We start from the raw sequence: 27,481 nt of genomic DNA, 5'->3' as shown, positions 1-27,481 counted from the left end.
TTATTTCTTTGTGGAGAAGTCATTTAATGCCATGTTGTTCAAGGCAGGCCTCCTTTCCACCTCACAAATAAACTTCTCTGTCTCAAACATCATCCACTACAAAGTATAACAAGCGAATGAGGGCTTACGGGGGAGAATTTCTCTGCAGGTGATATAAACACCAAGTCGCTGGTATCTGCAATGCCTCTGACGGCATTAGCAGTCTAATGCCGTCAGCTAACATCAGTCTAGTTCGTGTAGCTTTTCCAATACCGCACTTTAAGTGTTTGTCTAGTATAGCTATATCTAGTACTGCTAGTGACACTACTAAGTTCGTAATTATGGGCTTATTTCTAGTTCAAGTTATTTATAAAATTCTCCCATGAGATTTAACAGTTCCAGTGTCCATAAATTACAAATATTTGAAAGTCATTATTTTTGAATAATAAACATGAAAGCCAATATCCAACTAGGATAGAGGTTAGCAATATGTGTAATATTCAAATATTGTGTTTCATAGCATGCCAAATTTGATATTAATTTTGAATAAATTTGAAAAATGGAAGGGAATAATTGTATTTAATGTGTGTGTGCCAAGAGAGAGAGATTAGAAGTCAGGGTAATCCCCCAAAAGATTTATCACCTTGTCTAGAAATCGGAGTGTCACCAAAGATAAGCATATGATATGAGCAGAAGAATCTCTTTTGTGAGGTATAAGACAGGACTGAGTTTTAGAAGGACTGAAATCAATAGCAGATATTCGAGAAGTTGAAGCTGATTGAGCAGAACAAGGTTTCTCAAACTGTAATGTAATGTGATATCATCAGCAAAACTATGGATAGGATTTATGGTCAATGGAAGAAGGTCATTAATATACAAAAGGAAAAGAGTGGGAGAAAGAACTGAACCTTGAGGGACACCAGCATTAGTGGAGAAGTCAGAAGACCGAGAGCCATCTACCATCACTCTCAGTGAGCGGTCAGAGAGAAATCTGGATAACAAAAAACAGTTCGCAAACCATAAGATGGAAGCTTGTTTAGAAGACCTGTATGCCAAACATGATCAAAAGCCTTAGAGATGTCAAAAGTAACTGCTTGTGTTTCACCGAACTTTTCCATTGAATTTGTCCATAAATGGGTAACATAAGCCAGAATATCACTAGTGGATCAACACTGATGGAATCTATACTGGCGATCGTTGATCAGACAGGTTTCTAGGTAGTTTAAGAGTTGGTGGTTAATTGATTTCTTTAGAAAGAGTAGACGTAATTGCAATGGGGCAATAATTGGATGGGAGGGATTTGTCACCCTTTTTAGGACCTGGCTGGAAATGAGCAAATTTCCATGCAGAAGGAAAATCACCTTTGGAATAAGAAAGTGAAAACAGGCGGCAAAGAACAGGAGTAAGTTCTGGATCACAGGTTTTGAGGAAAAATACCATCAGGACCTGAAGCTTTCTTAGCATTAAGATTCGTTAAAATCCTTCTGACATCCTTTTGACGGAAGACCAACATTTCCAACAATGGAACGTGTTGGGAATGGAGTGAGGTGCTTTACCAAGGTCATTAATACATGAGTTGGAAGAAAAATGGGATGCTAGCAGGTCAGCTTTATCCTAGGCTGAAGTGACAATAATGGCTGCAACATTTTTGTCACAACTGGGGTGACAAAACTGGGGTCACTTTGGAAATGAACGGTTCCCTCATCAGATAACTAGTCTATAGTTAAAAAAAACAGTGATGGTGCCAGTTCTTAGGTAGTTAAATCCTCCGACTCACAAATTTTTATTACATATAATAGTACTGCTTCACTTTAACTCTAACTTTCTTTTTTTTTTAAACCATTACTTGAATAATCAGATACCATTTATTTACTTGTATAATACACTGAAAGCATTTTGGTTGAATGCATTAAAAACATCTTTCAATGGATTCAATTGAAAGTAGTGTATCCCTGATTCATTTCTGAAGGTGGTAAATGATATCACCACTGTTTACAACAGTAATTTACATCTTTTCACTTACTGAATGAGAAAAAACACTTTATTGCACATGCTTTCCAATAATTTGCCCAAAACTTCTAAATTTATTCAATTACTTAGATTACTTTTTGGCTGAATGTAAATTTCAGCAACCACTTTAAAATTTTATTTTTTTTTTTGTGCATCATCTGCTAAAGAGTAAAGATGTCATCAGCATTTAGTTTACTTAACCCTTTGAAAGCCTTACACACTTCAATTAGGTAACCAAGCAGATGCCTAGTTTCCAGAAACTGCAATTTACAAAACCTCAATCATTCTTGGTAAGAATATTTTTCTGCATCCAACTAATCTTGTTGCTCTTCTCTGCACTTTACAACAGAACCATTTTCAAACCTGTATGCAGTATTCCAGATGTGGATTAGCCTTATACAATGGAATAATCATCGTTTTGCTAGTGGGGACAAAGTTCCTATATATCATTGATAATCAGGTCTAGAAAAGCTCATGGGGTTTTGTTCTAGCAGCCTGTTTACATTGATCCAATTAACCATAGGTCTTTTTGCTTATCAACTGTCTTCAGTTTTTGCATTCTGTTACCTGTATATGCACCTAGTAACAATTCTGTTACTAGGTGCATAAGTAACAGAATTTCATTAGTGATTTCTTCAAATGGACCCAGGAGTTAGACAATTTTTTCTACAAGACCCCACTGGTATGCTGGAATATTTTTATCCACAGCATATGTTGCAAGAGCTTTTCACTGTTCTGTGTTTCTTTCCAGCATGTAATACGTTGAATTCTGAGCGGATACACCTTGAATTAATTTATGCTTCTTTAAATTTAGTTGCTTCTGTAGTTCCATTAATTTGTTAACTGCTGAAGCAGAATGACTGAAGTATTTTAAAATATTCCTATTAATAGAACAACAGTCTTTACAGAATGCTGGGCAAACATGGAGGCATTTATTGAAAGTTGTAATGTGTATATGAAACATGATTGTTACTGTAAACCACTATCAGTGACACCAGTTACCATATTTGCTCCAGAATCTTGTAGTATGAGGAAAACTTTGTTTTTTGAGATCTTATATTCTTCAACTCTTCACTGATCCTATCCCTGAATGAGAGTCTGAAAATGGAAGAATCCTTAGGACAGCCCTGTGTTGTTTGAAAGTCAGTGGCCTGTAATACTCAGAAATGGAGAATTATTTGTAGTAGCTGTACAAATATCAGTGGTTAAAGATATGTTGGTGGCTTTATCAAGGGATGTTTGAAGTTTTGTTTTTACCTTCTGAAAAATATCTGGAATGATTTTATTAGTGAAATATCTTCTACTTGGAATACTGTAATTTGGGCAATTTTTTTTAATAGCCTTTGGAATCCAATGTCTTGTGTTAAAGAATATGGTTGAGGGTCAACAGCTATCATTTCTCTAGTTAAATAATGGATCTCTTTGGACTTGTGGACATTAATATCCTAAAGCTTTTTCTTTGTTAATATTGCTTCTATAGTAGTTTGCACTTTAGCAGGAGGTCCAATGGTGCTGCTACTTCCTGAACATTCAGCATATGTCTTTTTCAATTTATCTGATACTTCTGTTTCTTTTGACACTTCTTCTGGATGGAACTTTTTGAGTTCATTAATCATCTCAAAAAGTCATACCACCCATTGATATGGTGGTATCACATAAATTACATATGCAAACAGTTTTGTCCTTTGTATTTATCGTAAAATACTTGTATGCAATATTCGGCGCCATAATGGTCAATTTGAAAATTACTTAACTCCAGGGCTGTAGTGGAAGCCAGTATTCTCCCTCTTTAGATACTATCCACTATATTTTACCATCATGTAAAACTAGTATGAAGTTCAGAGAAACAGATAGTAATGCTAATTACTTTTACTAGTGCACTGATATGTGTTGGATCCCACTGAGTGCCTATCATTTATACAGTAATTAGTACTCATTTAGTATTTTATTTCATGTCTTTAGCTCCATATCTCAGCCTGATGAATATCATTTCACTACTCACTTTTACATAGCATAGCATTAGTTACTGATTGATAATACTTGGGTAATTAAGGACATATAGTATTTTAGTGAAACTGTGCAAATATATACATTTATATATATTTCTTTCTTTTTTTTAAAATTCATTTCGAGGAGTGTACACTTTTTTTTTTGCATGCAAATAAACAAGGATAGTAATGTTTTATACTTAATCCTGCATTTTTCTTATTTGCATGATGACTAATGAAAATTTGCAATTTTCAGAAATTAGTGCACATTAACAGGTTACATCAGTTCAGCCTACAGATCTTGTTATAAAGTTTGTAGTACTGCCTTACCTTACCATTACAGTTGGCCATAACCACGTTCACTTCATATGTTCCAGAAAAACACTTTATTTGAAAGATATTGGGAGCATCAGCTGTATAGATTGAGTAGGAGAAGAACATGAAATCACAGAAATCTGTTGGAGTTACAAGATAGTTCAGGGCTAAAGGAAACAGGGACTGTGTATGATTGACCATGGCGTACACATCTCTCTCTCCTTTATCTCATCATAAAGTATGTTGAATGTACTGGGGTGTTAATTATAAGAACAAATGTTTAGCAAAAGTTATTAAAGCAGTTTTGATAAAATGCTAACATTAATGCAAGGGCGTACCTGCACAGGGAGTGAAATAGGCATGCACCTTCTTTTTATAATTAAATGTATTAAGAATCAAAAATTGGATCATTATTGTATTTATTACTTTTACTGTTACATAGTAGCAGACAAGATCTTCAAGAATTTCTAAATAAATTAAAGGTTGCAAATAATTTGGTGTGACAATCAGTTGCACAAACATGAAAGTTGATGAAAGAAAAGGAAAACTTAGAATGTGAACTAATAACCAAAAATTGGAATAAACAATTTTTTTAGGAACAGTCTTTAATGAAGATGGAAGATTAGCATAAATAAGCTATTAGCATAGCCTATTTTGACATATGGCATTAGAAATAAAAAGAGTGGGTAAGAAATAAAAAAAATAAAAAATTGGAATCTTCAGAAATGAATTTTAAGAAAATAAATGAAACTAACATATGGAAGAATGGCAAGACAATATTATAAATAAGGAAATAGAAATAAATAATCTTGGGATAAATAATATTCACTCCAAGGTAAACAAGGGTTGCATAAATTCTCCCTTCTTTCTAGCCTAACCAGATATTCAAAGAAAAACCAATCTGTGAAGCACACTAAATGGAAGACAGATTATGATGTCAAGCAAGCATTAGAGGAACAAGGTTTATTCTGGCTAGGCCTAAAGATCTAACAGTAAGTAGGGTAGCATATGAAGGAAAATAGTGAATGGAAGTCATAATCCAGGACTGATTTACACCCTCACTGTGACTTGTGCAGCCATCAGGTATAACAGATTTGGATGAAAATGATTATTTTCTTCTTACTGAAGAAGTAAGAATAAGTAAGAGAACCATACTCCATGAAAAATTTTATCTATAATTAAATGTACATAGTTAGTATTAACAGGTCACATTAGTTTAGCATACAGCAGCAAATACTGACCTGGTTATAAAGCTCGTGATGTTTCCCTACCTTATTGTTAAGGATTGTCCATGTTGACATCCACTTTTATATGTTGAAATCTGCATGATAAAAAGAAAATGTACAGCTCATTGTTAGCAGGAAATTGTCTGTAGTGAAAAGGAAAACTTGCATACAACAAGGAATGTGAAAATTGGTTAAACCTGCAAAATTATTTGGGGGACAAAAAAAAAAAAAAAAAAAAGACTGTGTACAGAAGACTATGATGTATACAGTACACCTGCTCCATTCTTCAGCATACTGTTGAATTAATGAGTTGTTAATTATAATTAAAAAAGCACTTCTGGCAAACCTCCAATGTTTGATAACTTTTACAGTACCATAAAAAAAAATAATAAAAAAAAAAAACCTTTCTCTGAATAGCAATTCTCAAAGTACAGTCAGTTACTGCTCTATGCGTATGGTTTATATAACTATATTTAGTCTAATCTATATTATGCTGTCCATAATAGAAAGAAAAGAAAAAAAAAAAAAATATATATATATATATAATATTTATCTCTAAGCTTTTGAGTGGAATTTCTGATAATTCAAAATAATAAGCCATACCTGATTTGACTGCATGTTTTCAGATTTCATAAGTGATGAATAATTTCTGTAAAGAAAATAATATATCATACTAAAATATCTCACAAACAATGTTTCCTTGAACTACAGCAACATGTTACTTATCCTAAAGAAAATGTAATATGTAAACAAAAACTATCCACTTATGAATATAAAAAGATTATGATTTACACACCTCTAAATAAATAGAAAGAAAAGAATGAATTATTATTCCCAATTAGGAATAATTCATTCATGCTGAATAATATGAAAAATAACAAAATGGTAAAGCAAAGTGTTTTAAATTTTGTTTTTATGTTGCTGTTAATGAATGTGTTACTAGCTTAAAGAAGAAATATTGGATGTGGTTCCAACTGAAATTGAATTTTAACATCTGTAGGAACTAGGTTCTCTCTCTTCTTCAGAATGTATCTGTTTTGTATTCCATGTGTATATTCTTTTATATGTAAGGTAGCTTCTGCTTACTAACTAATTGGTGGACATCAGTGACCATTTCAGTATTTTGTGGGAGATCCCCAGGTTATGGGCTTTTCTGTTGTTATGAGACAGTCTTAATAATTGCAACTTTCTACTCAGCATCAATAACTGCACCATTTGGCATGACAACCAAAGCCACCAGATTTCAAATGCATAGGAGCCAGCTTCCAAGATCATAATTCCATATGACACCAAAATCTTGGATTAGTACAGAGTGATATCCTTCATATCTTCAAGGATATGGAGAACTCAATCACTCACTAAAGCGTGACACCATCAACAGTATCGCTTTGAAACACTATGACAGCCTTTGGAAGGCCTGTTTTTTTTTTTTTTTTGGTTAGTTGTTGGCACATCGGCTTCTGTGGCCATAATGCACCTCCCAAAGTTTTTGCACTACTCTGATCCAAGCCTGAGGCAGGATTCGAACCCATGACCTTTGGGTTGCCAGACAGGCGCAAGGCCTGTTACAAACAGAGAAACACAAGGAGCTTTGTAAAAGCAGCAGCTGTCTATATTATCATTTCAGTTCCTCTACAAAATTCTGTGCTCTATGACAATACTGTGAATTCACTACTTATTAGTTTGTTTCGTTGGAATTGATTGGTGCATCAGCAACACGGGCTGTAATGTGCCAACAAAAGTAAATTGGAGTTGTATGCTATATTAGAATAAAAAATTGTCAAAAAAGGTATACACAAGATATAAAGTATTAAAAGTATATGTAATAAAAGAGTATTTTAAATAAATTTATCAGTTTTAAAGAGCTCTCACACGGTCATTGTCAGATAATATTTGGGTGAGTTACAGGGCTCAGTCATTGAGATGGCTAAAAGCAGTAAAAGTTCATGTCTAAAATGTCTAATTGTTAAAAAAGTGTCACAATCCTCACACAGGAGGGTTATTAGCTCTCAGCAGAGGCAAGCAAGAACAACTCCCTTCATATCTCTCTCTCTCTCTCTGTAGTTCTTGTGCAAGTATACTGCCATGTTTGGATTACAGGCTTAATCCAATACAACTTGTTGCCAACCAGGCTAGCTGGGTGGGTAAAGTGTCTGCCTGGCAATCCAAAGGTTGCGGGTTCAAATCCCATCTCGGGCTTGGATCAAAGTACCGCAAAAACCTTGGGAGGTGCATTATGGCCACAGAAGCCGATGCACCAACAACTACCAAAAAAAAAAAAAAAAAAAACACAACTTGTTTGTGACCAGTCTGTGCCATAACTGTTGCCATTGGGAAAGTAATACAGTCAGTACTTGTATAACACGTGTCGACACTACATGAATTTGATTATACACAATTTATAAACAGGGGAACAATATCATATATAACATGAACCGAATTCGCTTATGCACGATTCGTCTTTGTGTTTACAAGAAATGGCAGTCGAACGCAGAATCACCCCAAATGAATGCAAAACGATAAGAATGAAGAGAAGATTCTGAAAATGTATTTATGTTTTTTATATCAGTGAAGGGGAAACACATTTCGCCATAATAATGTAAAAACCCACACAATTCCAGCTATCGGTATTATCGAAAATGCAATTAGATCGAATTACTACCAGTTTATAACAGATTCCACTAGCAGAAACACAACTAGAAATTGTTTTATTTTATTTGTAGTGACCTCCAGAAATGTGCTTTAGTAAAATGTGAGCTAGTGAGGTGTTAATAGTGTCTCTCTGCCTTTATGGTGTTCTTTATTCAGTTGCTACATGCACACAGCTTTGTTTATGTGTATCAAACGTGCCTCCTCATTTTGTAATTGTGCTTTATTCTCTAAAAATGAGTAAAATACTTAAAAGGCATGAAAAGGAAATGCCTTGGTGAAGACACTACAGATTCAGAGAGAAAAAGAAAAGCAATATCGATAGACAGAGGCAGACAGGGTCAAAATTCTTACCTGGGAAAATTTGTAGCGGCCTCATATATAGCCATTTATGGCCAAAATCACACCGGCCTCCATTGTCTTCTGGCCCACTGGGGTTTCCCCGGTAAGGTTTATGGCCAGTCCGCCTCTGTCGATAGAGAAAAAATATGAAATTGTGAAAACACTTTGAGCAAAGTGAAATTGACCATGTGATATTGCACGTGCTATAGGCCTAAATGAGGCAATGCCAACAATTAGAAATGCAGAGAAAATAAAAACAACATTCATAGCAGGAACAACTCAAAGTGTAACAAAATCCATTAGATCAAGACAAAGAATTGGAAGAGATGGAATGGCTGTCATCTGTTTGGATAGAAGATCAAACAAAAAACAAGTCTGCTTACGATAGAAGCAAAAGCATTAGCAATACAGGTAGCCCTCAATTTACATCAGGGTTTTCCTGGGGAGACAGGTGCAAATGGAACCCTTTATATAATGGAGTCAATCGGAAATCACAGGGTAAGGTTCTGGGCGCCAAAAATTTTACCTACCACTTTGCAACGATTGTTTTATTTTATTAGCATTCTTCATAGTTGTTGGAGGCATATTCATAGCCCTAGACACATTAGGGCAGCTTTCATCAGATTCTATCCTCCGAATATTGCGCTAGGATTCAATTAACTACTTTTAACAGACATGGCGTGTCTTTATTCTATTATATTAAAAACTTGATAAATAACACGACTGGAAAAAACTGCACACGGCTATCAATATTATTATTATTTAATGTATTGGTCCATGAGGTTGTCACAGGCATATTCATAGCCCTAGACACATTAGGGCAGCTTTCATCAGATTCTATCCTCCGAATATTGCGCTAGGATTCAATTAACTACTTTTACCAGACATGGCGTGTCTTTATTCTATTAAATTAAAAACTTTATAAATAACACGACTGGAAAAAACTGCACACGGCTATCAATATTATTATTATTAATTTATTGGTCCATGAGGTAGTCACAGACATTCTCTCAGCTTTGCCAGACAAGCTGTACTTGCTACCTGGGAGTCTAAAACGCTGATGGAACTGATATTCGGGTGACACTCAAGTCAAGTGGACCCAATTTTGGCGAAGTCCGGACGGTCTGTGACAGCCAAATCCTCTGCTTGCACCTTCACGATGGTGGGACTTTTAGTAATCCTGGGTATAACCTCCATGCACAAGTACATGGTGGGTAACCCCCCAGGTGTGAACCAACGTATGCAGGGGTCAAGGTGTGGCGCCCACACCACATGGAGGAACGCCGCCCCTCTATGTTACCAGGCAGTACTAGTTGGTAGATGACTCTCATCAACCGTTGCAATACCACCACTTTGCTTATTGGAGGCTTGAAGTGGTGGAACCCATGTTTAGTCTCTAGAGCTAAGTTCCGGTCAACCCTTCCCCACCTCTTCCATCATGCAGTATGATTGATGACTTTTGATGTTATGATGAACACCGTGACGAGATCCAATATTCCTCACATTTTGAGGGTACAGCTCTAAAACGGTGTTCGCAGGCCGGCCGCTAGTTAGCACACTGGACCGAACCTATTGGTAACTCTCTAGGAGGCTTCCGTATCAGCTAGTGTATAATCTTGCTACCTCTACTCTGCCAGATAGTGACTGGAGGGAGTCCGAGTAGTGTGAATGCGGGGAGCATTGTCGAGGCCACGTTATGTCAAGGATATGGGTATATTCTTACCATGTGTACGCCATATCCAAAAATTTCATTACTTCATACAGCATGTCCCACCCACTTTTTCTTACTATTGAATACATCATGAATTGTCAAACTAATAGAGCAAGCTTATCTGGGAAAAGATCTAAACCTCCCAAGCACTTCCTAATTCATTTCACAAATATACGTAGTCTCAACTCTAATCTCAATGATGTCCATTTCCACTTGCAATCTGCCAAACCCCATATAGTTCTTCTGACAGAATCTCAGTTATTGGTTGATTAAACTACTGCTCATCTCAGATGCCCAAATTATTCACTGTATGATTCTTTTCGCCTCAAAGGTGGTACTTGTGCATATGTCCGTTCTGATATTCCCTGTCAGAGACTTGGTTAAAGAAGCACTGCAGGATCATCTAGACAAGACTTCAGTTACAGCTCGAACACAGCATGGTTTTGTTAAGGGAAAGTCTTGCCTGACCAATTTGATTGGATACTATGATGCAGTCACAAAAGAACTGGATGCAGGGAATAACTTTGATAATATATATTTGGATCTTAGAAAGGCTTTTGATACTATTGCACACGGAAGACTGCTGCACACATTTCAGTGTGGCATTGGAGGCAAATTGCTGCTATGGATAAAGGGATGGTTGAGTGGGAGAGGACAGAGAGTGCTAATCAATGGACACTGCTCATTGTGGACTAATGTTATTAGTGGAGTCCCTCAGGGTTCAGTGTTGGGTCCATTATTGTTTTCTGTATTTATAAATGATACTGATGATGGTATATCATGCTTAATGTCCAAGTCTGCAGACGATACAAAGGTTGGCAGGGTTGTTAAGGACACTACTGATGCTATGCTGTTGCAACAGGATCTGGAAAGGTTGTGCAGATGGGCTGAGAGATGGCAAATGAAGTTTAACATTGACAAATGTAAAGTACTACATATGGGAAACAGCAACCCCAGAGCAATGTATCAACTCTGTGGTACTACACTGACAGTGGTAGAGAATGAAAAGGACCTGGGGGTAATTGTACAGGCAGATATGAAGTTCTCTGAGCAGTGCAGATAGGCTGCAAGAGTAGCTCATGGTGTCTTGTCAATGATATACAGGAATTTTTCTAGGAGGGATAAGGAGGTGATTATTCCCTTGTATAAGGCAATGGTCAGGCCACACCTTGAGTACTGTATACAGGTCTGGAGGCCTCATTTCAAGAAGGATCTAGAAATGTTGAAACGAGTACAGAGAAGGGCAACAAGATTAGTAAATGGAACAAAGGGTTTCTCTTACGAAGAAAGGCTTAAGTTTTGCTATTACAGTGTCTGGAGACTAGGCACCAGCGAGGTGATCTGACAGAGGTGTATAAATCCTTGAATGGTTTGAGCATGCTCAATGCCGATGGGATTCTTCCCTCTTGCTCAGAATAATCACTTGAGAGTGTTTTTGTTTGTTTTGGTTTTTAGGAGCATTAGCAACTAAGGCCATATTGCTCCGGGAATATGCGGTAGCCATTCCCTGACCTTCCTGCATCCTCCGTATTTGGTAGTGTCAGGCTTGAACCCCGGTCTAATCAAGAAGCGTGTGCTACACGCTGCTGTTCCTTCCCACCTGGCTACGGAGGCACCCACCTGAGAGGGAATAAATTCAGATTGAGGAAAGACAGATGTAGGATAGATGTGCGGAAATTTGCTTTTAGACAGCGGGTAGTTGGTTGGTGGAACCGACTTCCATCCCTTGTTGTGGAAGTTGATAGCCTAACTAAACTTAAGGCCTAGCTAGACAGGTATTTCGAACAAACGGAGGGGTGAAATGGAAGTGTTTTTTTTTGGCTGATGCTGCATAAGCTCGCTTTCTTGCATCATATGCCTCTACTAATGCTAATGCTAATTCACATTATGGGGAAAGAGATTTAGATTGGATTGCAGGAAGTATTCTTTTAGCCAACAGGTTACTCTGGGGATAGTTGAGACTGACAGCTTATGGAAATTCAAAAATCAGCTGGATATTAACTGATATGAGGAGGGAAACACTAGTGAAGCAAAAGCCGGTGGCTTCCTTGCACTATATTGCTAATACAATTCTTTTCTGCTCTATTAAACTGGCCAGCTCATTAATCTTGGCAACTGCCTCATGCTATATTCTCTTAGTAATATGAATTTGTTCACTGCTTCTCTGACTACTGTTTAAAGATATTACGGACACAATGGCTTTAAAATTTGAGCTTGCATAAACAGAAAAAACTAAATGCTGACCCATAAAATATATTTACAGAAGGGGTTATTGAGCAAGGATATTTATGAAGATATAGTAAATAGATTAGGAGAATCTGCCCCATCATATGTAACTGTCAAAAATTGGTGACAAATTAAATGTGGTAGAACAAGCATTGAAGACGAACACTGGATGCCCATCAACAACAATCACTCCAGAAAATGCCAATAATTCTCATGGTATTGTGTTGGATGATCAGCAAGAAACTGTCACAGGAATAGTAGAGACTATGGACATCTCAACTGAATGTTTCCAGAACATTGTTAAATTAATCAAGCATGACAGAGTTTCTACACAATGGGTCCTCCACATTTTGATACCCGATCATAAATGTATTTGTCCAGTTGATAGAGGCCACATAGCATCTTAAACTGTCATAGTCTACTAACCTGAAATTAAAACCCATTCTTTTGCTTCCAAGAACTGTGCTAAATTGGTTGTCACAGAGTTCTAAATTGATTGTCATCAGCAATCTTAGAACTCATGATCATTCTCTGGCTAAAGAGTCCTGTACTGGCAGAATATTCCCCTATAATGGTAAACATATATATAAATAACAATCATCCAGTTTGAATAATACTTAAAATTTCCAAGCAAAATCATACTTTGCCACTTGAAATAACCAACTTTGTTTCATGGTATTGCACAAGCACATCATATCTATAGCTCCCCTCCTACAGTCTGGCCCACATGTAATAACTCTACTCTCACTGGATGAATTTTAAAAATTTTATATTTGCTTCCTTTAGAAAGATGTGTTGAGCCATCCTAAATTTCACAAATTGGAGCAATAGAAATTTGGCTCTTCTTTTTTCCTTCCATGCATACTACATAGGCTATCCATGTACTATGTATTGTTGAAGTACTGGGTATTATGTTGGCACACTGAAGGAACGAGGGGCAGTACAGAAAATGTGCAGAAAAGAAATATTTTCAGTTTGCAAATATGAAACTTGGTGTCAATTTTTATTATCAATTTACTAATTTACTATACAAATAATCATGAATTATTACTATTTTCTTATTATTAATGGCAGTAGGAACTCAAAATATGTATTATCATTTAATTATTAAAATCCAAGAGGAAATAAGTAAAGTACATTACAAAAATGTTGATTGCACATTATGTTCTGAAAGTTTTTTTATTCGTTAATTTTATTAAACCACAACATATCCACGAAACACGTTGCCTTTCGATTTTTATTAGAAATCCAGGAGAAAATAAGTATTACAAAGCACTGAGTGAATATTACATTGTGAGGTATGCACAGTTAAGGGAAACAATTATTTTCATATATTAAATCATTTAATTAGTAAATAACTGGAAACAAGATTATTTACTTTATTAATTATTTACTTTTCACTTCTGTTATACCCTTTAAAAAATAAAAAATCTAATGCACTGTGTAAATTGCCTAACTTCCTTAGGGATGCTTTCAGGAGCATGGGTACCTGCAATTCTGCTACTTCTTTCTAAACCAGTTAGATTTTTCTTTCTTCTAACTTTTGCTACCACTTTTCTTCTCAAATTCTCTCAACTTACCCACTGAAACAGAGAAGTTTCCACTGTTCTTTTTTGAAACTAAGAAAAATTCTGCACTCCAGACAGTAATGAATGACAAGAGTAGGATAAACAACAATGTAAACAAAGTAGGAATACAATATAGGGTTTATGAGCAACCTGGAACAATTTTTGCAATTTTATTCAACTCCTGTGAAAATTTTAAGATCACAGATATTCGAAAATAAGAGTAAGGACTTTTAAGTAAATGTATCTCATCTTAGATTCAAGTGTCTCCCTCCCATCACTAGTATACATTAAATTCAAATTAATCTTACATTCATGGATAACTTATCCAGTTTTATATATAAGTCAATAATTTACCTTAATTCTTCTTGTGCTTGTTTCTCTTTAGTCTCTTGCTTCTCCTTTTCTTTCAGTGCTCTCTGCTTTATCTTTTCATCTTCCCTGTCTTTCCTGTCTCTTTCTTCTCTTTCTCCTCTAAGATCCACTGTTTTTTCTATTTTGGTTCTGTTAAGTCGGTTTACGATTTCGTTAATCCGCTTTTCAACCCTCATGATTTGAACCTAAGAGAAAATGTACTGCTAGTATTAAAAAAAAGTAATATGTACAGGATGTTTCATAACATATAGGGGCTGTTTTAGGATGAATTCAAGATCTGACAACAATAAAAACTTGTTTAAACATATGCCTGAAATAAATTGATTATTTTTATTTTGTTTGTGAGTTACAGCTCTTTTCTTTTTGTGTTTTGGGACAGGCAAACCACATTATGACAGTATAGGCAGGTAAGTAGTATAAAAGTCGATTACTATTCTAGCATGAATTTATTTTAGTTACAATTACGAACAGTATCTTACTGTTTTTAATAATTGTAACTTCTAAGTGTAAATCAATGAGCGGAAAAAAAAACCCCAACACTTAAATGTTTTTGTGCTACTAAGTAATAGCGTGCATTTGAAGTGAGAATGGAGGCTCATCAAAATCAAGAAATGACATGTGTATCTTATGCATGGACTTGAGACAAGCATAATGTGGACATGGCAAGAAGTGTATACAGAAAAATTTCTGAATCTTCATCTGCCAGATAAGACCTTTCAAAGAACAGAAAAGAACCTTGAAGATTCAACAACAAGCAAGTTTCAAATGGTGCTAGAACTATCTGAAAATTAGTGCCAGAACTGTTACGCTGAAGAAGTAGGTTTTGAATTGCAAGTAGGAAAATCCTGGTGACACCCAAAGGATAACAGCAGACGACACACAGCATGCAACTGTGTGAAGAATTTTACAGAAACAACAGCTTTACCCACATCACAATCAAAGATTACAAGACTTCATAAAAGATGAGTTAGTACCACAAGAAGCTTTTTGTACTTGATCCCTATCACTGGCAGATCCAGAAAAAAATGACAGGAGGGGCACCATTTTTCACCTTGTTTGTATACAAACAAAGCAAAACGAAAACTCGCTTTACGAGTTCCAGGATTTACGAATTTTTTCAAAGTATCAAGTATCAACAAAATTGAAAATATGAACATTAATTGCAAAAAATGAATGTTATACATTCATAAATAGCGCATTTAAAACCACACATGTAGATATACAATACAGTGTACCCAATAACACATTGTTTTTGGCAATTCGTTCCACGACCTAGGAAGCTGAAATTTTCGCTATATCACTCTCTAAAAGGTAATTTTTATAGTGCAAATTGTTTAGCTCACTACACTTAAAATGCACTACACTTTCATCGTTATCATATGTTCTGTTATAAGAACCAATTTTGAATGCCTTTGTGAGATTTTTCTAAAGCACATTTCTGGAGGTCACGACCATAAAACGATAAAAACAATTTGCACTTTTTGGTTTATTAGGCTTTTCTGTTACTGCAAGCAATTATAAACGGGTAGTAAACTCGATCTTCTTGCATTTGCAAAAATACCGATAACTGGAATTGTGTGGTTTTTTGCATTATTATGGTGAAATGTGTTTCCCCTTTACTGAAATCTTTGATCGTATAAAAAACATAAATAAATTTTCTGAATCTTCTCTTCATTCCTTTTTTTTTTTAAAGCTTTGTAGACTTGTTACTCTGTGCAAATTGTGTTAGTTGCAATTTGTGTGTTCCGTTAAAAAATGCTTATGCATCTATTGAAATTTATAAAGAAAATAGAAGATTATCTTGGAAACAAATGCCTCTTGAAGCATTTCTGAAGAAGACGACTCCTTGTGCAACAAACCAATGAGTGCCGAGCCAATAATAAGTGATCAACGAGTGTGCATTTAATCGATGATGAAGAATAAACATTCTTTAAAATTTGTAAGTCATAAATAATTTATTTATTATAATTTGCTTGATTTTACAGGCTATGTTTTAATTTCTTTGGATAAATCAATCATTGTTTAAACATAAATTAATTAGCTAACTAATTTCATTTTTGAGAACGTAACCCCTATTTTTAACATTATGTCTATGGGATTTAATTCCCGCTTTACGAGCGCATGATAGGAACGAATTAACTCATAAAGTCAAGAACTACCTGGATTTTCCGAAAAATTATGGGGGGGGGGGGGTTTAAAAAGTGCCCCTATCCTGAATTTGACTATGATCCCTAGAACAGTATGCTTGTGATCCTCATTCTCTATAGTGTATTGTTTACTGAAAAAGCTACTAGCTTCAGAAGAAATGACTGATTTTTACAACACACTACTGAGCAGAAAAGAACCTGCAAGAGAAAAACCTTCACAAGAAATGGCTTGACCAATTTTCACAACAATGATCCAGTTCAAGGGAACAGCAACAATTTACTATTAATTTATGGCAGAAATTACCACATGCTGCTTAATTGGTCCTTTTGTTTTGTCTAGAACAGGGATCAGCAAACTTTTTTGAGTGAAGAGCCATTTTGATCTAATTAAAAAAAGAAAAGAATCCAAAGAGTTCAAGCTGGTGGGAGGGGGGGGGGTTGTTGTTTAGGAGCATCGGCAACTAAGGCCATATTGCTCCGGGATATGCGGTGTTCATTACCTGACCTCTCCGTATTTGGTGGTGACGGGCTCGAACCCCAGTCTAATCAAGACGCGTATGCTATGCATTGCTGCTCCTTCCCACCTGGCTACGGAGGCGCCTGGGGGGGGGGAGAGTTCAAGAAATGGAATATAGTGGGAAGGTGTTTTATTAAAAAATATATTTTTTGAAATATCATTTATTAATACTGAAAAACATAACAAACATCCAATTAGGTATGAATTAATGTGACTTTTGCTCCTGAACTTCTTGAGCGAGTCTCTCAACATCAGGTGAGTATGGAGAAATTCGTTGCTTGTCGTATGTGGGCTAAAAGTTAGATCTGCAGTTACACGTTCAAAGAGCCGCAGGTTGCCGACCCCTGGTCTAGAAGATTAACTGGAAAATCCTATTCCAAATTTTTAAGGTATGATTTAAGTAATTTACTAGATGACAAGCTTCTTGTCATCTGATGTATGTGGTTTATGCATGGCAGTACCACCAACTTCATTTTAGTTTGAATAACACCAAAGACTATTTGAAATGGGATCCACTCAATTTTTACCTGTTGGATCATCTGAAATCCATTATTTACACATTGCCCATTGATAACACTGAAATACTTCACCACTGTGTAAAACTGAACAAGGCTGCCAGCAAATTCAGACATTACCCGGAATTTTTGAATTTAGTTGAGTAACCAGAGGCTATTTGAATGAGCATTTCCCTGATAAATGGATAGGCCAATGAGGCCCTATTGTGTAGCCTACTCACTCTCCAAAACTGAACTCACTCACTATTGTGGAATCATGTGAAATCCTTTATTTAACCAAAGCCCATTGATAATATTGAAATACTTCACCAATGTATTAAATAGAATAAGGCTATTCTACAAACAAATAGTAAAATAGCTGTGTTCGGACAAGATAAATTCTGACAATAACTGGAATTTTTGAATGCATTAGATGGTCCATGTCCAGGACACGTTCAAGCATGTATTAAAGCACAGAGTGGTCATTTGGAGTACTTCCATTAAAGGTAAGGTGGATAACTGTAACACAAAAGAGGCTGTAACTTAGAAACAATGCTATTTCTGGCACTTCACGAAATAATAATATTTTTCATTTTTTTTTTTTTCAGGTCTTGAACTGATGATGGAAGTAGAGTTCACATGCTACAAAACACCTTGTAAATATAAGAAATAACAAATGGTAAAATTCTCTCCATGTAATAATAAAGACCACTTTTAAATCATCAGAGCTATCTTAAAATATTCAGTGTAAGAAGATGAAAAAAAGGCAGAATATTAACAATATTCATTGAAAATGGCTGATGAAATTGCTAAAAATTTCAGCAGCAAATGCAAGAAAAAAAAAAAAAAAAATTTAAAAACTCAATTTCAAAAGTGAATGATTGATTATACAACACAAAAAGAAATGCGAAGGAGCCTATGTGTCTCAGAGAGAGAGATATGGGAACTTGTGTCATTATTATTACACAAAAAAAAGTCTTCTTTATGGGATTTTTTTTGCTGTGACAGGTACTGGTATCATATCATGGGGTGGTTGATTCAGTTCAGTTACTATTATTATTACTGTTGGTTGAGGAACTCGCTTACTGTTGTACAGGTGTTCAGGATCACGGCTTTCTGGAGTTCCATGTAAATGTTTTCGGGTAGGCCTATTGCTGCTAGGTTCTTATGGAGCCTCTTTGGCATCATGCTGGTGGTTTCATCTGTTATTCTGGAGTCATTGGTGTTGTATTTCCTGTAGATCTTGGTGTAGATTACCTGGTCTTGGATGGCAAACATGAATCGTTTGGTCTCTGGGATGAGCCTTCCCTCCCGTGAGTCAAGAATTCGAAACCATCATTGACGGAAGTCATTGAGTGTCTTCTTCACCCAGACAATTATCATTGTTATTATTACAAAAAACCCTTTCTCTTTTTATGGGGTTTTCTCTGCCAAATGACAGGAGCTGGTACCATAGGGTCATTGGTTGTGTATAGTTACTATTATTATTATTGTTGTTATTTCTTTTGGTCGAGGCACTCCCGTACCATCATACATGTGTTCAGGATTGCAAATTTCTGGTAGGTTCTTATGGGGGCTCTTTAGCACCATGCCAGTGGTTAACGCGATGATCGGTAGCTTTTTGGAGCATTACTTGTTCCATATGGTACACATATTTCCAGAGATAGGTCTGAGTGCTTCGTGATCCTTCCTCGTATGTTTTTTTGGAGGTTGCTCATGTTGGGCATAATTATGTTGATCAGGTAGGTAGGCATTTCCTTTGTGTCGATGAGGGTTATGTCTGGTCTGTTGTGAAGGATTGTCTTGTACATTATTATGGCACAGTCCCAGTAGTCATTTCTTTTTTTTTTTTTTTTAAACGAAAACCCAACCATGAGAGGTATTAGAACCTATAGTACTTAGTACCGTGCATGGGCTGATGGTTGAAAAGATGAAAGATACTTTTTGACATTAGACTTGAATTTCTGCAGACTGTAATTTTCAGGAAATATGAATGAAGGAAGATTGTTCCAGTAAACAAAAGGTGAATGAGTAAATGAGGAAGAAGAAGATAAGTTGATTCTGTGAGTCTGAAGTTAGACCATAAAAGGATGTTGTCTTGTGGCACGTGTTCGGACTGCACTGGAAGAGAGTGTAGCAATTATAGAAGACAATTCAGAAGAACAGTACCCACGGAAGAAGCTACAGAAACAAAAAGTCTATGAGACAGAGAGTGAAGAGACTCTATTAGAGATGAGTCAGTAATTAACCTAAATGCTCTCTTTTGAATGGAATCTAGAAGGTTTTAGGAACGCTGCCCCAGAACAATATGCCACATTAGAGCAGATTTGCAATATATACAGAGTGAACAGCTGTTTGGAAGAAAAGTAAAGACGAGAGCAAAAGAGAGAACCCAGTTTCTTAGATGCAGAATGAGCAATATTTGTAACATGCTTATACCAAAAGAGATTAGAAATCAGGGTAATCCCTAATTTGTTAGTTTGAAGTTGGACAGTAAAAGGATGTTGATTGGTTGTGGCACCTCCAAGGTGATCCAACTGAGGTGCATAAGGCCTTGAATGGTTCGAGCAAGATAAATGCTGATGGGATTCTTCCTCTTGCTCAGATTAAGCATCCGGAGAGGCATAAATTCAAATTGAGGAAAGAGACAGTTGTAGAATAGATGTGCGAAATTTGCCTTTAGCCAGCAGGTGGTTGGTTGCTGGCACAAACTTCCATCTTTTGTTGTGGAATTTGATAGATTAAATAAATTAAAGGAAGCATTGGACAAATACTTGGAGCAAATGAATGGGTGAAATGGGAGTTTTTTTTTTTTGTTTGTCTATTTTTTTTTTTTTTTTGGCTGACGCTGTATAAACTTGCTTTCTTGCATCATATGCCTCTACTAATGCTAATAATCTTGCCTAGAATTCAGTGTCATTGAAGATAAGCATAAGAGCAACGGAATAATTTTTGTGAGAATATAGGGCAGACTGAGTTTTAGAAGGATTGAAATCAACTAAGTTATTTTTTCCCCACTGAAGAATTACCTCGAGATCAGAATTTTAGGAATTTGTAGTGAATATTCGAGAAGTTAAAGCTGTTTGTGCAGGGCAAGATTCTCAAACTGGAAGGTGGAATGCAATGGGCTTTCATCAGCAAAACAATGGATAGGATTTCAGGTCAATGGAAGAAGGTCATTATTATACAAGAGGAAAACAATGGGAGAAAGAACTGAACCTTGCGGAACACCAGCATTAATGGAGAAGTTAGAAGACAGAGAGCCTCTACCATCACCCACAGTGAGTGATCAGAGAGAAACTGGATACCCAATTACAAAAAACAGCGGGCAAAAACCATAAGATGGAAGCTTATTTAGAAGACCTTTATGACAAACATGATCAAAAGCCTTTGAAATGTCAAGAGTAACTGCTGGAGTTTCACCAAACATTTCCACTGAATTTGTCCACAGATGGGTAACATAAGCCAGAATATCATCAGTTGGTTGACACTGATGGAATCCATACTGGCGACTGTTGATCAGATGGAAGGTTTCTAGATAGTTTAAGAGTTGGCAGTTAATCAATTTCTCCATTAATTTAGAAAGAGGAAAAGTAAGTGCAATGGGATGTATTTGTCACCCTTTTTGGGAACTGACTGGATATGAGCAAATTTCCAAGCAGTAGGGAAAACACCTTTGGAATAAAGAGTGAAAAGAGGTGAAAGAACAGGAATAAATTCAGGAGCACAGGTTTTGGGAACAAGTGGAGAAATGTCATCAGGACATGGAGCTTTCTTAGCATCAAGATTATTCAAAATTATTTTGACATCATTTTGACAGAAGACCACAGGATGCATTTAATGGAGTGTACTGGGAAAGGTAAGAGGAGTTTACAAAGATCATGAATAATCTGGAAGAAAAGTAGGATGCTAGCAGGTCAGTTTTATCTCTGGCTGAAGTGGCAATAGAACCATCTTGTTTTCACAGAGGTGGGAGCAGAGATGGGCAAAAGTTGCAGTGATCATTCAATTTGCAGACTGGTGCTGTTATTTATTGCTATTTGTTTTTTTTTTTAGGAGCATTAGCAACTAAGGCCATATTGCTCCGGGGATATGCGGTGGTCATTCCTTGACCTTTCCGCATCTTCCGTATTTGGTGGTCACAGATTCAAACCCCCGGTCTAATCAAGAAGCGTGTGCTACGCACTGCAGCTCCTGCCCACCTGGCTACAGAGGCACCGCAGACTGGTGCAAGACCTTATCTTAACTGTCGTCATCTGAATCTTCTGTGGATTTAGTCTTCTCAAAATACTCTCCCTTGAATTTTATACACTTTTTCCACTGTTGTACCCATTGATTAACTGCTTCCATTGTGGCCCTGCGAGTATCGCTGTCGGGTGCAAACTCTTGCCTTTCAGAGCTTTCTTTAGATATGGAAACAGGAAGAAATCACACAGGACTAAGTCAGGTGAATAAGGGGGAGATGTGGAAAAACCTCAGCACTTATGGCAGTGATCACTGGCTGCACAATATTAGCTGTATGGGGCCTGGCATTGTCTCGATGGAAAAACCACTAAATGACCAGTTGTGGTAAAATCTAGCAATGAGAAATTATTATAGTGAAACAAAAAAATGTGCTATGTAAACTGGCCTAAAATTACTAAAGGCTGATGATACTTCCAGGTCCCACTCTGACCCAATTCTGATAGTAATGGAAATATTATTTCTTCCCCCTCTATGGTAGTTATATAGATCATATGTTTTATTTATTGCAATAAAAGTGAACTTACTCACCAGAATCTCATATTTTGTTCTGCAACAAGCTGAATCACTCCTAGAATTCCAGTTAAATAAATTAATTTGCAAAAATTTTAATTAATATGAATTCTAAAAATTGTAGGTCCACACTAGTTAATTTCTAAGAAAGTTAGCATTTATTATAACTATTTTATCTAAAATTGTAGACCTTCTAAAACTTACCTCTTTTTGATTATGAAAACCAACTTGTCCAACTTCCATGTTTTGTGTTTTTTTCAAATTACTCCACATAGTATACACTATATCTACATTGTTCATTTTATTGCCTAAAGAAATAGCTGAAAATTAACAAATGCAACTATGGCACATAAGAATCAATGCATAAATTCAAAAAGATTTGATTTGATTTGAATTTTTATGGCACAAGTGCAACTAAAGCCATGATGTGCCAAGTCCAGACTCAAAAAGAACACACTACATATATGGTGTCACATTGTATTTTATAGCCATATTCATTTCACAAACTTTTTGGTTTTAATATTATTAACATTCTGGTTACTCACCAGAATGTTAATAAAAAATAATTCCTACATGCTTCCAATCCAATTTTTTTATAAAAAATATAATTATAACATGACCAATATACCATAACCCATAAAAAAAAAAAATAAATAAAAAACAAGTAATATTTGGGTCCATCAGACAATCTAGATTTGTTTTAACATTAAAGAATAGGCTGTTTGTGTTGTCACATAGTCATACTGCTCAAATAAAGCAAACTATGAAATAAATGTTGTCATGCATGCTAATAAAAAAAGTGTCTCACGGTGATTGATACAACAAATAGGACTTTGTTTCATAATTTAACCTGTATAGTCAAAATACCATAACAAAATTAAACTAAAGTTCATTACACTTTATGATTTACAACTTTAAAATAGGAAGATTATTTGCATTTTGGTCAAAATTACATCCCATTAAAAGTTTAATCTAAAAGCACTGACAGCCTAATTTAAATTCTTGTAAAACTGAGCCAAGTCACCCAAATTTAAACAATTTCTGCTCTTAATTTTAAGCTAAGAAAAGTGAATATCACTTCCCATATTAGAATGGTAGTTCTCTATCATTTCTTAATCCTCCAGTGTCTTGATGCTTCTGTTTTCACATACAGACTCACTAAGGATTAAACTTAGGTGCAATCTCGGCAGGTTTGTAAGTGAATGCAGAGAAAGCAACATGATCGAGAATTATACGAAGAAACATTTGTTTTTTGTATACATATCTTTGGAAATAAAATATAAATTCATTCTAACAGGAAGAACTTATTTTTCTAAAGTTAAAGACTAGACTGAACCTGTGCAGTACACCACTCAAAGATCATATCATACTGAAATAATCTAGCTGTTTAGAGTTGGCCCTGCTTTCAGACTGTAGCATGATTTTTTAGTGCTTTTACAGCACAATAAAGCCATATCTGATAAACTTTGCAGGTAATCACACAGGATAATAATTACTGTAATTCGTTGATGTTTTTATTTCTACTGGTAAAGAAAGAATAACACTTTGAACTGAATAGCACTCAGTAAAGGACTTTATTTGGTAATTTTAGATTTTTCACCAAGGCAACTAAGGCTGGAGGCATCAGTATATTTTGTCTGTAAATTGTGTGCATTTTATGACTGTTCTGTTTCACAGAATGAAAAAAATCAGTTTCAAAGTGTTATAAAAAAAACAAAACATGCAATCCCTCCAGTTACAAACTAACTCAGATGGTGGTGGTGGGGGAACCTTATAAAAGCAAGTGAAGCAGCATAATTATGATGAATAACAACCAACAAATAAATGAATAGATAAATGCTTTGCTAATACAAGTCCAAATTAGCGTGGTTAACAAGGAAATTCAATAAAGGAACTATGAATTACAGTTGAAAATAGTCCTGAATTCCATACAATTAGGCCATAAAAGATAAGAAATGTTAGCCAAAATTCTCCAGACTGGGGCAATAAAATTAATATAAAATAAGTTAGTTTCATGTTGGCAATGTCTCCTTCAAAGTAGTTCCTTCAGAATTTATACACCAATCCCAGCACTTTTTCCACTGTTTGAAGCATCTCTGGAACTCTTGTTTTGTGATGCTCTCCAACACCTTCTCCGATTCAGCTTGAATTTCCACGTCTTGAAATCTTCATCCTTTAATTGAATTTTCATTTTGGGGAATAGAAAGAAGTCGCAGGGAAGCCAAGTCAGAAGAAGAAGAGGAAGGGTGTGGGGAACATTACAATTTTGTTCTTGGGTAAAAACCACTGAACCAATAAAGCCATGGCCTGGCACATTATTGTGATGCAAAAGTCAATCCTGTATGTAAAACTGGTAATTTACAGCTTGGCCTGGAAAAAGGAACTCCCGAAGAAAAATTTCCTCATTATTGAAGAAGACAACCAGTATACTCTTGGTGTTTCATCCAACTTGCCTTTCCTTTTTTGGATATGGACTTTTACAAACTAAAAAAAAATGCTTTCTGTGAGCAGCGTTTCTGGGTCATAATCATAATCCTAGCTTTCATTGCTTATGACTTTGGAAAGGAAGTTTCTGTCCTTTCCAATTTGTGTTTGCAGGTCGCTGCTCACAGAAAGCCAGTTCTGTTTCAATTCATTGCTCAACAAACAGGATACAAATTTTGCTGCAGTCCACCTCATGTTTAAATTTTCAGTTAAAATGTGTCAGCATTTACCAGTACAATAGGGCCTAGAATCACAAATATCATTAATCATACACTCTCTACCCTCACTGATGACTTGATGCACTGAGAACCCAGAATCCTCAACCAAAATTTAGCCACACTGGAAAGAATATCATTAAAAAGTTTATGTTCTACCCAATAGCTTCATCACCAAATGCTTGTTTAAGCATTCCACAAGTCTCTGAAGCTGTTTTCCCAAACTTATGACAAAATTTGATACAAATTCGCTGAATAGACATCCAGCAGCTTATTCAGTTACATAGATTGCAAAACACGCTCAACAGAAACTATTCAATACCAACTGCACAAAAACACATCATCCTACTGGTGCAAAACTCACAAGCCTAATTAATAATAAGGTGTATAAGGCTTTGAATGGTTTGAGCAAGATAAATGCTGATGGGATTTTTCCTCTTACTCAGATTAAGCACCCATGGGGGGCATAAATTCAAATTGAGGAAAGAGACAGTTGTACAATAGATGTGTGAAATTTGCCTTTAGCCAGCAGGTGGTTCATTGCTGGAACAAAGTTCCATCTGTCGTTGTGGAATTTGATAGCTTAAATAAATTAACTGGACAAATATTTGGAGCAAATGAATGGGTGAAATGGGAGGGTTTTTTTTTAAATTCAGAGTGCCATTGCAGATAAGCATAAGAGCAAAGGAATCATTTTTGTGAGAATATAGGGCAGGACTGAGTTTTAGAAGGATTGAAATCAACTAAGTTATTTTTTCCCCCACTAGTATAATAGTCCTCAACTTCTAGTCCTCATTACCAGCAATGCTTGAAGCAGAGAACAATGCAGAACATGTAGGCAGCTGTTGGGTAGAACACACACAGTGTTGAACTGTGCGAGAATACTAATTGTGAAGATGTGAATTATGTCTATTCCAAAATTTCTATTGATGCCCCACCTTAAAAAAAAAAAATATAATTATAAAATCACATAAGAGTTTTTCTGAAGATGTGTGAAAACAGGATCGATAGTTTTCTCAATTCCCCAATTGTGGTTGGAAAAAAAACCATGTACAATGTAAGTTTTGATCCTGAACTTAGAACATGTAACGTCTATTTACCTAAAAAAATCTTTGTAGAGTCTAAATAAATGTGAGAAGGACATTAGCATTAGTAGAGGCATATGATACAAGAAATCAAGCTTATACAACATCAGCCAAAAGAAAATCCCTTCCTATTTCACTCACCCGTTCACTCCAAATGTTTGTCTAGTTCTGCCTTGAACATATTTAAGTTGCCGACCTCCACTACAATGATGGAAGTTTGTTCCAACCATCAACCACCCACTGGCTAGAGGAGAATTTCCACACATCTATTCTACAATTGTCTTTCCTCAATTTAATTTTATGCCACCTCAAGAGAGTAATCTGAGCAAGAAGAGGAATCACATTGAGAGGAATCCCTGCTCAATCCATTCAAGGCCTTATACACCTCAATTATATCACCTTGTAGGTGCCTAGTCTCCTGAAGCTGCAATTTGCAGAACTTAAGCCTTTCTTGGTAACACCAACCCTTTGTTACACTCATCAATTTCACTGCCCTTCTCTGTACTCGTTCCAGCAGCTCAACATCTTTCCTAAAATAAGGCTTCCAAGCCTGTATACAATATTCAAGGTGAGGCCTGACTATTCCCTTATACAAGGGGAAAACCACCTCTTATCCCTGCTAGCAAAATTCCTGTATATCACTGACAAGACACCATGAGCTACTTTTCAGCCTTTTTGCACTGTTCAGAAAACTATCTGACTGCACAACTACCCCCAGGTCCTTTTCATTTTCCACTACCCTGAGTGTAGTGCCACCCAGTTGATAAATCACTCTGGGGTTATTGCTACCTATATACACAGTACTTTACATTTGTCAATGTTAAACTTCAGTTGCCACCTCTCACCCCCATCTGCTCAACTTATCCAGATCCTGTTGCAGTAGCGTACTATCATTACTGTCATTAACAACCTTGCCAACCTTTGTATTGTCTGCAAACTTAGAAATTAACCCTGATATATACCTTCATCAATATCTTTAATAAAAAACTAAAACAAAAATGGGGCAAACACCGAACCCTGGGGGACTCCACTAATAACATTAGTCCATGGAAAGCAGTGTCCATTGATAACTGATCTGTCTTCTCCCACTCAACCATCCTTTTATCCATTGTAGCAACTTGCCCTTAATGCCATACTGCTCCAATTTGTACAATAGTCTTCCATGTGCCACAGAATCAGAAGGTTTCCTAAAATCCAAGCATATGATATAAAAATTATTCTTTGCATCTAGTTTCTTTGTGACCATATCATAGTATCTAATCAAATTTGTCACATAAGACTTCCTCTTAACAAGCCCATACTGTGGACTATAGTGAACTATAACTACAGTCTTGACTAGATGTTCCTGCATCGCTTCCTTAATCAATGACTCCATTATTTTCCCTGGAGGTCTGTAAT

General features: G+C 36.0%; 1 protein-coding gene across 2 annotated transcripts in view; it reads right to left on the bottom strand.

Annotated features, from left to right (window-relative positions):
* Positions 1–27,481, bottom strand: part of LOC150087429 (coiled-coil domain-containing protein 25) — a 136,290-nt gene that overhangs the window by 10,390 nt on the left and 98,419 nt on the right. The window contains exons 5-7 of one of the 2 annotated variants that reach the window (XM_090372066.1): positions 22,504–22,619; positions 14,369–14,571; positions 6,122–6,167 (exon numbers count right to left, since the gene is read on the bottom strand). In XM_090372066.1, the coding sequence (XP_090228192.1) occupies positions 6,122–6,167; positions 14,369–14,571; positions 22,504–22,619 (365 nt within the window). The remainder of the gene's footprint in view (positions 1–6,121; positions 6,168–14,368; positions 14,572–22,503; positions 22,620–27,481) is intronic. The other variant, XM_090372065.1, reaches the window with a different exon arrangement.

This window comes from Mastigoproctus giganteus, chromosome 4 (genome assembly GCF_048544385.1).
Source record: "Mastigoproctus giganteus isolate SK-2022 chromosome 4, ASM4854438v1, whole genome shotgun sequence".
Lineage (NCBI taxonomy): Eukaryota > Metazoa > Arthropoda > Arachnida > Uropygi > Thelyphonidae > Mastigoproctus > Mastigoproctus giganteus.
The sequence above is the reverse complement of the archived record's forward strand: the minus strand, read 5'-3'. Positions and strand labels throughout refer to the sequence as shown.